The following is a 13,239-nucleotide window of genomic DNA, read 5'->3' on the forward strand; positions in this document are numbered from 1 at the left end:
TTATTGGATACAGCCCCACAAGGACATGTCTTTTGCGCTATAAATACCCCTCTATGTGTTTTCTGGGCTACAACAAAATGGCCGCCGCCCCTTTCACCGAGGACACTTACTCCTCTCTTACAGCAGACGCTTGCCCTCTAGTGGTGGCTCCACACTCGAATGAACAACTCTGTCAGTGTGTGGCTTCTTGAAGCATAAAAATGTCGCTATGGCAACCAGGAAGCGGCTAGGCGGCCGTGGAACGCAAACAGCGGAAGTGTGAGAGCCACAGAGCGGAAGAAAAGTTAGTGGTAGAGCCAAAACAGTTTTTATATCTCCAGCCAGAGATATCAGAATTCTAATGTTATTAATGTAATAGGCATGTAATGAGCTCAGTATAATTATGATAAGGTACTTAGAATGCCTGTTATACTACTTTATAGGGCAGCCAATCATATTGCAGCTGCCATTCTGTTGCTGATGGGGAGAGGAGTGGAACTGTTTGGTTGCTACTGGCAACCCCCAAAACTCCTCCCATCTCCCCCTCTGATATACTCCAAGCCTGTCCTGTATGGGGACTATGGAGACGGAAGTGGTTAGTTACCAGTCATCCTTCTTACAGAAATCTTTTTCCTCATGTACAATGGCGACACTGGTTAAAGCTGACCTGTCATTGCCATAGGACCGAGAGGTGGGGGAGGAACGCGAGATGCGTTTTTATACAATCACACCTTGTGGGAAAAAAGCAAAGCATAACCCGGACCTCAGTAGCCGCGTAAGCGCCAGCCGGTACCCCCTCCCGTGCCTAGCTATGCCGGCCCCTGCAGAAGCCGCTATTCCCGCTGATATTACCTTCAGCTATGGAGCTTGAGGAAGTCATCAATGGACTAGAAGTTGTGGTGACATCACGGCACTTGTGCCTCATTGAGACCTATTAAGTCCCTCCGCCGAAGTGGCAGACGGGAATCGTAGTCCGGTGAATGAATAATGTGGATGTTGCGGGTAGAGTCAGGGCAGAAAAAGCCCCCTGCCCGCAGACCCCCCACAACCAACGCCCCAGGGCTTGTGGGGAAGAGGCCCTTGTCCCCATCGGCATAAGGACAAGGTGATTTTCCAGGGGCGACCCTCTCAGTGCCGAGGGCATGTGACCTGGTATGGTTCGATCCCCCCCACCCCCACCCCCACCCACCTTTCCTGCCCTGCGAGGCCTGGTTGGGGATTTTAAGGGGGATCGCATGTCTTCCCCCGCCCTCAATTTTTTGGGGTTGGGTTCCTCCTTCAAATTCCTATCAGACCTTAAGGGCCTGGTATGACTTTTGGGGCGAACCCCACACTTTTTTTTTTTCCAGAAATTTCACTTTTTGCTGCAGCAGGTTCTATACATCGTACAAATCCGCCACTTTACAGACAGTCTAAGGGGACCCCCCAGGCACGATATTTACAGGAATTATTCATTTTTTTTGTTACCCTTTAAGTCATGTAAAAATCACTGCTGCTATAAAAACAGTATTTTTTAAAAATGTTTTTTTCATTGATTCCTGTCCCCCAGGGCAGTACACCAACTCAGGTGTGTTCGGCCCATCGCTACTACTGACAGCATACCTTCAGAGGTCTAGTGGAGTCCACGCCTCGATGGGTCTGGAAAAAGGGGACCTGCTCAGTATTAGGCAGGTGGTCATAATGATATGGCTCATTGGTGCATAAACAACATAGAACATATATACAAAACGACTGCACATTTCCTTTAAGCACATGGGTTTAATACAGATCATCAACAGGTAATTCTATTATATTACAAGGGGTCTTGTAAAAAAAAATGGTGTTAATGCTATTGTTAGACTGTATCAGATGCTTATAAACCATTTGCACAGTGAACAGCTATGCAGTTGGGAGGCACAGCACATTATGGCCACTAGGTAGAGCCAAGGAGCATAGAAAGAATTTCATTTGCTCTTCGGCTCCCTCTAGTGGCCATGATTTGATGTGAATCTCATTCACATAGCTGTTCGCTTTGCAAATGGCAAAAGCTGTTCGCTTTGCAAAGTCGCCCCTTATATGATCTTCCTTCGAGGAATTTAGTTCCTATTCCCAGCCAGCAAATGACGTGGAAGATATGTGTGTAAAATAAAAGGGCAGCTGTGTGGTTGTGTCAGACATGTGATTTTGCTCCATGTTATCTCATGTGAGCCTTTTCCTGTCTGATAAGAGACGATTTCTGGGAAAACAATCTCCTACATGCAGAACACGATTACTACTTCCTCCCCTTATGAGTCGTCTGGTGCCTCACAAGATTTGATCTTTCGGTAAAACACCTTCCGCACTCAGAACACAAATACACATCTTCTCCCCCGTGTGAACCTGTTCATGTCTAACCAGGGATGACTTCCTGGAAAAACTCTTGGAGCACTCAGGACAGGAAAAGGGCTTCTCCCCTGAGTGGGTTTTCTGATGCCTAGCGAGGTTCGATTTCTCCACGAAACGTTTCCCACATTCCGGACAGGAATAAGGCTTCTCCCCCGTGTGGGTCATCTGGTGAGAGAGGAGGCTGAATCTAAGAGAGAACCGTTTCCCGCATTCGGGACATGAATACGGCTTCACCCCGGTGTGAGTCCTCTCGTGTAAGAGAAGTATGGACCTCTGAGAAAAACATCTCCGGCATTCGGAACACGAATAGGACTTCTCCCCCGTGTGAACTTTCAGATGGTTGGCTAGAGCAGATTTCCGGGAAAAACGGTCGCCGCATTCCGTACAGGAAAATGGCTTCTCCCCCGAGTGAGTTCTCTGGTGCATTGCGAGCAAAGATCTTTCGGTAAAGCCTCTGCCGCATTCTGAACAAGAAAAGGGCTTCTCCCCCGTGTGAGTCTTTTGATGAGAGATGAGGTTTCCTCCCTTGGAAAAACATTTCCCGCATTCCGCACAGTAAAACGGCTTCTCTCCCGAGTGTGTTCTATGGTGTACCAAAAGTTTGGATTTGTCGATAAAGCTTTTCCCACATTCCGAACAGGAAAATGGATTCTCGTCCGAGTGAGTCCTCCTGTGTTTATGGAGCTGCTCTTTCTGAGAGAACCATCTCCCGCATTCGGAACACCCATATGGCTTCTGCCCTCCTTGACCTCTCTGGTGGGAGGCGAGGTTCTCCTCCTGGGTCAAACATTCACCGGGGAGGAATGTGTCACCCCTGTATGATCTGTATATTGGGTGACACGGGTAGAGGCATCAGGAGTACTACCTTCATAGGTAGAGGGATCGGAATGCAGATGGCTGATGTCACCGTATGAAGAGGTCGTAGGTTGTCTCCCCCAATTACGCCTCCTGTGTTGTCCATCTGCAGGAAATAAGAAAGGAAAGGGGGAGATGAATGTTCAGAAGACCTCCAGTCTCGTTATATGTTTTAACAGTCAGCCACTGGAATAATGATATGTTCCTGTTTGGTGAACAACCTGTAAGGACACCTAAAGAGGACCTGAACCGTAGGAGCTGCACCCACAAAAGGCAAACCACATCTCCAGCATCACCCGTGGTCTCCACGCAGCAGATATGATTTCCATTCTGGACCTACCTTGTTCTACGAAAGCAGCCATCTTGTTGGAGTAGGGTTTTGCTTCCTCATGCCAGAGCTGCCGCCTTATAACCGGCGGTGGAATATTCAAGCAGCAGGAGACAGAACTACAGAATGAATGAAGCAGAAGCAGGGAGATCCTTGCACTGCAGGGCCTCAGGTACAGCTTCCTCTCCGGCAAGGAGAACAATGAGCCGCACAGTAGTGACATCACCAAATCTGGTGACACTAGTGGCAGCAGAGCCTTAAGCAGGGTACACAGGGTTAGAATTTAGTACGAGCGAGGTCGTTTTCGGAACGTTCGTTTGGATATCGGTCAATGAGTACGGAGCAACCGCCAGACGAAAATGAGAATGTTCACGAAAATTGGAAAATGATAAATCGAACGTATAAAATTCTTCTTTCCTGCGTTGGCGAGGGAAAAAAAAAATTGCTGATCTGGTAACGCGCCTGTGCCAAAACAAAGTGACCCGGAAGTCGTTTGTGCACCTGGGAACGAACGGTCACGTTGACGTCTCCTTTTTCTGTATGTGCGGAGAAACACCGCTACTGCGCTTTCTCCGACGTCCACATTTCGGTAACCATCCGGGTTCCTTTCTGTCGTTGAAGTGCCCCATCGCTATAGGTCCTTGGTAAAAGCCTTTCGCTTCCTTGCGACTTCCGCTGAGTAATCCGCGAAGACCAAGAGCTTGTGTCCGTCAACCTCAAGTGAGCGAGAGGGACGATATGTTTGCATGATGAGGAATTCGTCCGCATAGTTTAAATAACGGACAATAACCGGTCTAGGATTCGTTCTCTAGTTGCCCCAATCTACTACACACATGGTGGTGAGGCCCAGTGCCTCAGGGAGAGCAGTGGAGCATAGCTGGGCTAATACTTGCAGTTTGTAGGTTTCGGGTAGTGGCGTCACAAGGGGGGTGCGGCCCACACCCATTGCAGGGGTGACACCAACATGCCTGACAGTCATTTTGGTGTCACCCCCCTCTGAAAAGTCGGGCGCTCGGTCATGGATCAGGAGAGAGGAGGGGACCCGGCGGAATACCTTATCCCGCCGGGTGACTGTCCCCTCCTCTCTCTGCCGGCGTCCATCACCAAGATGGCAGCCGGCAGGTTTCAGAAGACTGCCGCGCGTGCGCGATGACGTCTCGGTAGGGTGACACTCGGTTACCGCTCCGGGCGTCACCCAGCCTCGGGACGTCCCTGGTTTCGGGCAGTATTACGTGCAAAAATTCTAACCGTGTATACCCTACGTTCGATGATCTCAGACTGCAGATATACAGCTATGAGGATACAGATCGGGAGTGGCCAGGCCCAGGAAGTGCTCTGCTAGTGTCACGTACCTTTGAGGAGTCTGAGTTGACGAGGGCGGCCTCTCACACAGCTCCGGTCCCGGAGCACCCGGATTGGGTACAGGGGCACAGAGGGGCAAGGGTGCCAAAGGATGGTGAGTCCGTTGCGTCTGTGAGACGAGATGAAGTGCGTAGATCCGGGCAGGAAGCAGGATACAGATGCACAGTAGAGTGGATCAAGAAGACTCTAGATCAGATGAGCTGAGGAAGCAGAACACACTGAGGCAGAAGGATCGTCAAGGCAGGCCGAAGTCATCAATGAGCTAGCAACACAGTACAAGGGGTGAGGCAGAATCAAGGTCACAAACAAGCCGGGGTCTTTAGGGAGCAAGCAACAACAGAGAGTAGTCCAAGCCGGGTCAGTAACGGGTAATCAGGATACAGAGAATACAGGAAAGCTGACAATCTGACAGCATAGGATAGCTGATCACAGCCTTTATAGCCCAGTTGGCGCCAAATGTTCAAATGACACGTCGGCGTGCGCACAAACGCAAGCACGTCTACGTAGAGACGCCGCTCCTATTACGGCTCTATGGTCCGCAACGGGCACATGCGCAGACGGCGACACTCGAACTCTGGATCTGGCTTTCTGACAGCTAGTTTTTAGGAGGAAATCACGGCAAAGGGTAAATATTTCAACAACTTGTATTGACACCGCAAGGAGAACCTGGATTGAGGAAGCTGCACCCAAAAAAAAGGCAAGAAAAGGGCAAAGGACTACTTACCAGTATCACCTGTGGTCTCCATGCAGCTGATATGTTACCCATTACTGACTTACTATGTCCTACACTGTGTCTGTGCAGAAGCAGCCATCTTGCTATAGGGAACCAGGTTTTGCTTCCTCGTGTATGAGCTGCCTTCTGGTGACTGATGGTGGAATATTCAAAAAGCAACAGGAGAGGTGAAGGAAGCACAGGTCCACAGAATGAATAATAGCAGAAGCGGGGAGATCCTTGCACTGCAGGCCCTCAGGTGCAGCTTCCTCTTCGGCAAGGAGAACGATAAGGAACACATTAGTGACATCAGTGAAATCTGGTGAGACTAGTGGTCAACAGGCAGCAGAGCCTTAGATGATCTCACACTGCAGATATACAGCTATGAGGATACAGGAGTACCAAGGTACAAGAAGTGTTCTGCTAGTTTTTGGGAGGAATTCAAGGCAAAGAGTGAATCTTTCAGAAATAAACATTTCTATTGGTCTGTATACGATAGAAAATCTTAACGCTTTTGAGTTCCCGTCCTCTTTAGAAGTATGGCACACATCATAAAAAAATAGCTGGCTGTCATGTGATGGCTCATCACCCGTCACATGGCCCTTTTCATCTTCCTACATATCCAGAAAAATATATTGTCCAGTTTCTCAGACTGGCTTCAACACAAGGCTACAATGGTGCTAACTACATTCCATCTTACCGGATCATGATGAGGCATCTCCTGATGTTCCTTTGTGGAATCCCGGGAATACAGAAGACGGGGCTGAGGGATCTCCTGATGTTCCTGTGTGGAATCCCGGGAATACAGAAGACGGGGCTGAGGGATCTCCTGATGTTCCTGTGTGGAATCCCGGGAATACAGAAGACGGGCCTGAGTGATCTCCTGATGTTCCTGTGTGGAATCCCGGGAATACAGAGGACGGGCCTGAGGGATCTCCTGATGTTCCTGTGTGGAATCCTCGGAATACAGAGGACGAGTCTGAGGGATCTCCTGATGTTCCTGTGTGGAATCCCAGGAATACAGAGGACGGGGACATCTCTCTGGGGTATTTCTATAACTTGGTCCATCTGTAGGAAAACATACTTAGCTAATGAACACTCATTTAAATTAGGAAAATTATGAAGGATCATTCATATTTAGCTTTCTTATTCCTCCTCTTTCAATAGTGGCTCAAAAATGAGAATCTGAGACCTTTTTCTGTATTTAGTGTTTATAACTTACCCATGTCAGTCTCCAAAGGATTTCCCTCATCTTCTGTCTTGATTTGTCTTACTTCTTCCTCCTCCTCAGCTTTGACGTCTTTCTGAGTGTCTCTGATGTCTGTGAATAAAGATGAGAGTGAAGCCCCCTGTACTGAGATGTATGAGAGACCCCAGAGAGTGTGTGTGGGGGGAGACTGGTCACGTCTCTTGGCTCGTAACACACAATGACATGATGTGAGGAGGAGAGTCGGAGTCTAATAGAGGCTAATGGCTCCTGACTCCCCCCACTAAACACATTCCGTTCCCCCATTACTGTCTACTGACAGAGGAGGGGGGAGAAGAAGAGATTTTTGTAGTGACTGAACAAGGAGAATCTGGGACTCTTCTCTGGATTTAGTGTTTATTACTCACCTGTGCTGATTTCTGGTGGGGTTTCCTCATCCTTAGGCAGGAGAAGCATCTCTTCTTCATCTTCAACTTTAACAACAATCAAGCCATCAATTGAATACAGAGGACGGGTCTGAGGGATTTCCTGATCTTTCTGTGTGGAATCCCGGGAATACAGAGGACGGGTGTGAGGGATCTCCTGATGTTCCTGTGTGGAATCCCGGGAATACAGAGGATGGGGACATCTCTCTGGGGTATTTCTGTTCCTGGATCCATCTGTAGGAAACACACACACTGACTGAATACATTGTTTCTATGTCTTTATATCAGAGGATGTGTGTATCTAGGTGGATCCTCAATACTCAAGAAATGAAAGTCTCCTCTTACCCGGTGATGTGAGGGGCGGCCGGTTCTCCATCATGACGTCCTTGTAGAGATCCCGGTGTCCTTCTAGGTACCCCACTCCTCTGTATGTTTCAGCCTGAATATGAAATCAATCTGGTTTACAATATATCACTGCAATTACTGAATACAACCCCAGATACCCCTTGTAAAGAATATTCTCAATATTCAATGTAGTGTACAGCAATTCTGACAGATTCAGAGACATGATGTACTCAACAATCTTCAGAGTTCCTCTAAGGCCTCCATAAATGTGCAAGAAAATGGGGGTGATTAAAACAAACAATATGAATATTAATAAATAATATATGTATTGTTTAAGAACCCCACCACACTCTTCCTGTTTGAGAGGGAAAGGTCAGCTTAGAAACACACCCCACATTCCATATATTGTATAAAGAGTTAAACATGCACAGCTTGATGATAGATACAAGAACATTACGCTGATGACAAAAAACTATCCGTGGTTATCAATAAATCCAAGAGTAACCCAACTATACAACCAGAGCAACACCAACACAGCAATGCTAAACCAACAATACTCAACAACCCCTAAATCATAGAAGAAGCAATACCAATACACCAAATAATAACTCCTAAACTGGTTAGATGATAACTAGCCTATTGGATGTATGTATATTACCAGTCCAAGGGGGTTGCACAGGTTCTGGACCCTGGGTTCCTCCGATGGCCTTCTCCAATTGACCCCATCCAGCTGTCCTCCTCACTGATGGTCTTCTCCAGGTGACATTCTTCTAATGGCCTTCTCCAGCTGACCCTTCCAGCTGTTCTTCTTCTGATGGCCTTCTCCAGCTGACCTTCTTCTAATTCTATTGGCCTTCTCCAACTAACCCTTCCAGCTGTCCTTCTTCTGATTGTCATCTCTAGCTGACCTTATTCTAATGGCCTTCTCCAGCTGACCTTATTCTAATGGCCTTCTCCAGCTGACCTTATTCTAATGGCCTTCTCCAGCTGACCCGTCCAGCTGTCCTTCTGATGGCCTTCCTCAGCTGACCTTCTTCTAATGGCCTTCTCCAGCTATCCTTCTTCTGATGGCCTTCTCCAGCTGACCTTCTTCTAATGGCCTTCTCCAGCTAACCCTTCCAGCTGTCCTTCTTCTGATGGCCTTCTCCAGCTGACCTTCTAATGGCCTTCTCCAGCTAACCCTTCCAGCTGTCCTTCTGAAGGCCTTCTCCAGCTGTCCTTCTTTCCAGCTGTCCTTCTTCTGAAGTGCCCTCTCCTTCCCCGATGGCCTGCCTTCCCCTGATTCCCTCCCCGATGTCTCTGGCCTATCCCTCTTTGTCCTAGTTACCCTCATTAACTATCATTAGGAACCTATGACTGTTCCACAAAACATAATCACAGCAATCTCACGATAGTGAGTGGGTGGCAACTCAAGTCTCTTTGATATAATAACCACCTATTTTTTTTAAGGGTGGCTTAAAAATAGTTTGGGCTCCATTCTGTCTCCGAGAAGAATATGCATATTGATTGGGTGTTCTCTTACTGAGTCCTGACACTCCCAAACAAATGTCACCTAGGACCATCTTTGAAAGTACGGTTATGGTTTAAGGTAATTTTAATACAATAAATGGAGATGATCGACGCTGTATGAAGTTGTTGTCACCATCCACCTTCCTCCATCTCCATCCTTAGCCTAATCATGCTGCACCCAAACATGGCGGATGGTGATGGCTGACATTAAGAGTGTTTTAGAATTGTTCTGGGATTTTGCCACTTTTTTGGGTGGGTTATATATGAACCTCACAGAGACAGACCGCATTCTACTCCCTGCAGGAGCCGCAAGCGATTGTATTCCCCACTAACAGGCGTATTTCCAATATCGCTATACTAGGGTTGCCCCCTGTACAGGATTCAACCGGACAGTCCAGGTTTTGAATGCTGTGTCCGGGTTTCATGGCAGCAGAAACCCGGACGCAAGATTTTAGACAGACAGGGGCAACCAAAATTAGGACAGGGGCTACTGGCCCCCCAATGAAAATAGTCTCAACTGTGATATTTAAATATGAATGGGTGGAGCTATTTACATGTGAATGAGCTACAACTCATTCTCCCCCCACAAATGTCAGCGCGTCGCTAGAGTGTTCGGGTTTCGCTTGAAGAAAAGGTGGCAACCCTAGCTTGGAATACGCCACCAGCGCCATCATTCTCAGCAGAGCCCCCCATCTACATATCAGAGGATTTGCAGGAAGATGATGATTTATTGAGGTGATCCTCCATCTCACTGAGATTCCCTTCTATCATAATAAGATATTATTATTATTACCTCTTCCTCACCGGGCACACACTCTTCAGCCTCACATTCCGACCAGGACGTTTTAGAGTGAAAAATCCTTCCTCTTATCTTGGTCTACAGCAAAATGGCCGCCCCTGAACCGTGAGCACTTCCTCCTTTACACGTTAAAGACGATCGCCTTCTAGTGGTGGTTTTACACTCTAAAATGGCAACCAGGAAGCAAGCAAGAAGTGCGGGAGCCACAGGGCGGAAGTAAGAGTGAGTATAGTGATGATAGGGAGCAGACAGGCGGCTGCTCTGGCTGAGGGGAGGTCTCCATACACCCAGGCTGAGCTATAATCATATAATAAAGTCCAGTGTAAGTCTAGGACACTTATTGGATTTTGTTTTCCTTCATGTGTGTCCCTCAATCGTCTTCCTCAAACTTTAAAGCTGACCTGTCACTTCCCGGAACTCAAACTTATAATAGAAGTAAATAAAACTGGCCTACCAGGCCCTTTAAAAGAAGATATTCCGAGTGGACTCACCACATGTGCTAATACCCCCAAACATCACCATTTATATATAACACCCCCGGCTGTATCTAGGATAGAATGTTATTTGAATGGCCGAAGATAGACATAGAGCAATCAGCGACTGAAACACACAGAACCGGACAAAGATTTGTATTCCCGTTTTATTGAAAGTTGTTGTTTTTTTCCTATTCAAATGACAAAACGTGAGGAGACGACGAACTGTAAAGCCTCGATCTAGAGTTTGGGGAGAAAAATATCAAGTCTTACAGGAAAATACACTATATTGCCAAAAGTATTGGGACGCCGGCCTTTACACGCACATGCACTTTAATGGCATCCCAGTCTTAGTCCGTAGCGTTCAGTATTGGGTTGGCTCCAGAGGGGTGTCCCAATACCTTTGACAATATAGTGTAGACAGCAGGTCAGTTACCATTGAGGTAACCCTGTGCTATGCCCGTATGGGCTCACCACAACTGTACAGAAGGGTTAGAGCCCGTCCCGTTATGTTCCCTTTACTTCCTTGTCTTGGGGATGCAACAGGAAGTGAGAGGAACTATCCGCTTAGAGAGTTATGAACGGAACAAGTCCTCCTATTGGAAGATTTACCCTCACTTCCTGTTCTACTGATAACTATCCCGTCACTTCCTCTCCCAGGGACACAGCCCACCAGGACAAATAGAGAGTGAATCTACCTAGAGGGTGAGGCAGAAACCAGTGTAGGCCCCATGTCCCTCTACTGCCGTACTTCACATCCAGATTTCCCTCGGCCCATCTCCAAGTATAAAGAAAATGACCCTTGCAGTGGGGCCACACCCACACTAGAAGGGTTAACTGCTTGTTGATGTCTAGGGGTATGGTGAAGAGGACTATTACCTATCTGAACCCCGTTCCCCCAGAGGTTGGCGCTCAGCTGACTCCGCTCCGCCTCATGGACTGTCCCTCAAAAGTTTTAGGTTTGAGTTGCACTTTCAGACCCATATTTTACTTTATGAATACAGGACACTACCCAAACTCAGCGTCTGCCTTCTAGCACCCTTGTCCCCCATAGGAACTGAGATGTGACATGTGACATCTCCCCCATGTGAACTTTTTTTCATGTCCAATTTTTCACACAAGATCATAAAACCGCCTTCTCTCCGCTGTGAGTTTTCTTATGCTTAAAAAGAGAAGAGTTAAACGAGAAACATTTCCCGCACTCGGAACATGAATACGGCTTCGCCCCGGTGTGAATCTTTTCGTGGCTGGTAAGAGCCGACTTATGGGAAAAACATCTCCCGCACTCTGAACACGAATACGGCTTCTCCCCCGTGTGGGTTATCCGGTGTGCGATTAGATTACGCCTGTTGGAAAAACATCGGCCACATTCAAGACAGGAATACGGCTTCTCCCCCGTATGAATTGTCTGATGGCCGATAAGATTGCGTCTGTTGGAAAAACATCTCCCGCATTCTGAACACGAATACGGCTTCTCCCCCGTGTGAACCTTCTCGTGAGTGGTGAGAGTCGACTTCTGGGAAAAACTTTTCCCGCACTCCAAACATGAATACGGCTTCACTCCCGTGTGAACCTTCTCGTGAGTCGTGAGCGTCGATTTCTGGGAAAAACATTTACCGCACTCGGCACACGAGTAGGGCTTTTCACCCGTGTGAACTTTCTCGTGCGTGGTAAGAGTCGCCTTCTGAGAGAAACACTTTCCGCACTCTGAACACGAATACGGCTTTACTCCCGTGTGAACTTTTTCGTGAGTGGTGAGGTTCGATTTCTGGGAGAAACATTTTCCGCATTCCGCACATGAAAACAGCTTCTTCCCGGCGTGAGCCAGCTGGTGCCCGATGAAACTTTCCCTGTTGGAAAAACGCCTCCCACATTCTGAACAAGAGAACGGCTTCTCCCTGGCGTGAGTTTTCTTGTGCTTAGTTAGAGATGAATTGAAGGCAAAACTTTTCCCACACTCTGAACACGAATACTCCATCTCGCTTGTGTGAATACTCTGATGTTTAGCCAGTATCCATATCTCTGTGAAACATTTTCCACACTCTGTACATACAAATGGCTGCTCAGCCGAGTGAGTTCTTTCGTGTCTAGTGAGCTGCACTTTTTGGGAAAAACATCTCCCACATTCGGAGCAGGAATACGGCTTCTCCTTCTCATGACCTCTCTGGTGGGAGGTGAGGTCCTCTTCCAGGGTAAAACATTCACCACATTCAGAACACAGGAAGGTTTCACCCCCTCCATGACCCGTATGGTGAGTCTTAGGACCCAAGCCACCAGGAGAACGTCTGGATGTTAGATGTGCCGGGTGAATGAGGTTCTCTCCTGGAGAATCTGCTGTAACGTCGTCAACTTGTATTTCCCTTTGCTGAGATACGGCGGGATGTTTCTTCCAGTTGTTGGTGTTGTATCTGCCATCTAGGAGATAAGAAAATGGAAGAGAATTCAGATATCTAAAGAAGGACTTTGGTCTCATTGAACATCAGATGTCTGTTTCAGGAGGACCGATCAGCCATAACATTATGACCACCCGCCTCATATTGAGTAGGTCCCCTTCTGATGCCAGAGCAGCCCTGAGCCCTGGACCCCACTAGACCTCTGAAGGTAAGTTGTGGCCATCAGTAGAAGATCCTGTAAGTGGTGAAATGGGGTCTTCTTCACTCCCCATGTGCATCAATGAGCCTCGCCCGCCCATGACCCTGTGACTAGTTTTCCTTCCTTGGACCACTTTTGGTCTGCAGACCGGGAACATCCCACAAGAGCTGCAGTTTTAGAGGTCCTTGTCAGAGTCCCTCAAATCCTCACACTTGTCTATTATATCTGCTTCCAACACATCAACTTCAAGGACAAAATGTTCACTTCCTGCCCAACATATCCCCCCCCC

At 47.7% G+C, this 13,239-nt stretch overlaps 1 protein-coding gene across 1 annotated transcript in view; it reads right to left on the reverse strand.

Moving 5' to 3' along the window:
- LOC108798195 overlaps positions 1-13,239 on the reverse strand; it is a 69,921-nt gene that overhangs the window by 7,690 nt on the left and 48,992 nt on the right. Inside the window, 2 exon segments of the mRNA XM_018569922.1 lie at positions 2,316-3,075; positions 11,494-12,593. Coding sequence (XP_018425424.1) covers positions 2,316-3,075; positions 11,494-12,593 — 1,860 coding nt within the window.

This window comes from Nanorana parkeri, unplaced genomic scaffold (assembly GCF_000935625.1).
Source record: "Nanorana parkeri isolate BGI_ZX_2015 unplaced genomic scaffold, ASM93562v1 scaffold1426, whole genome shotgun sequence".
In the NCBI taxonomy this organism is placed as follows: domain Eukaryota; kingdom Metazoa; phylum Chordata; class Amphibia; order Anura; family Dicroglossidae; genus Nanorana; species Nanorana parkeri.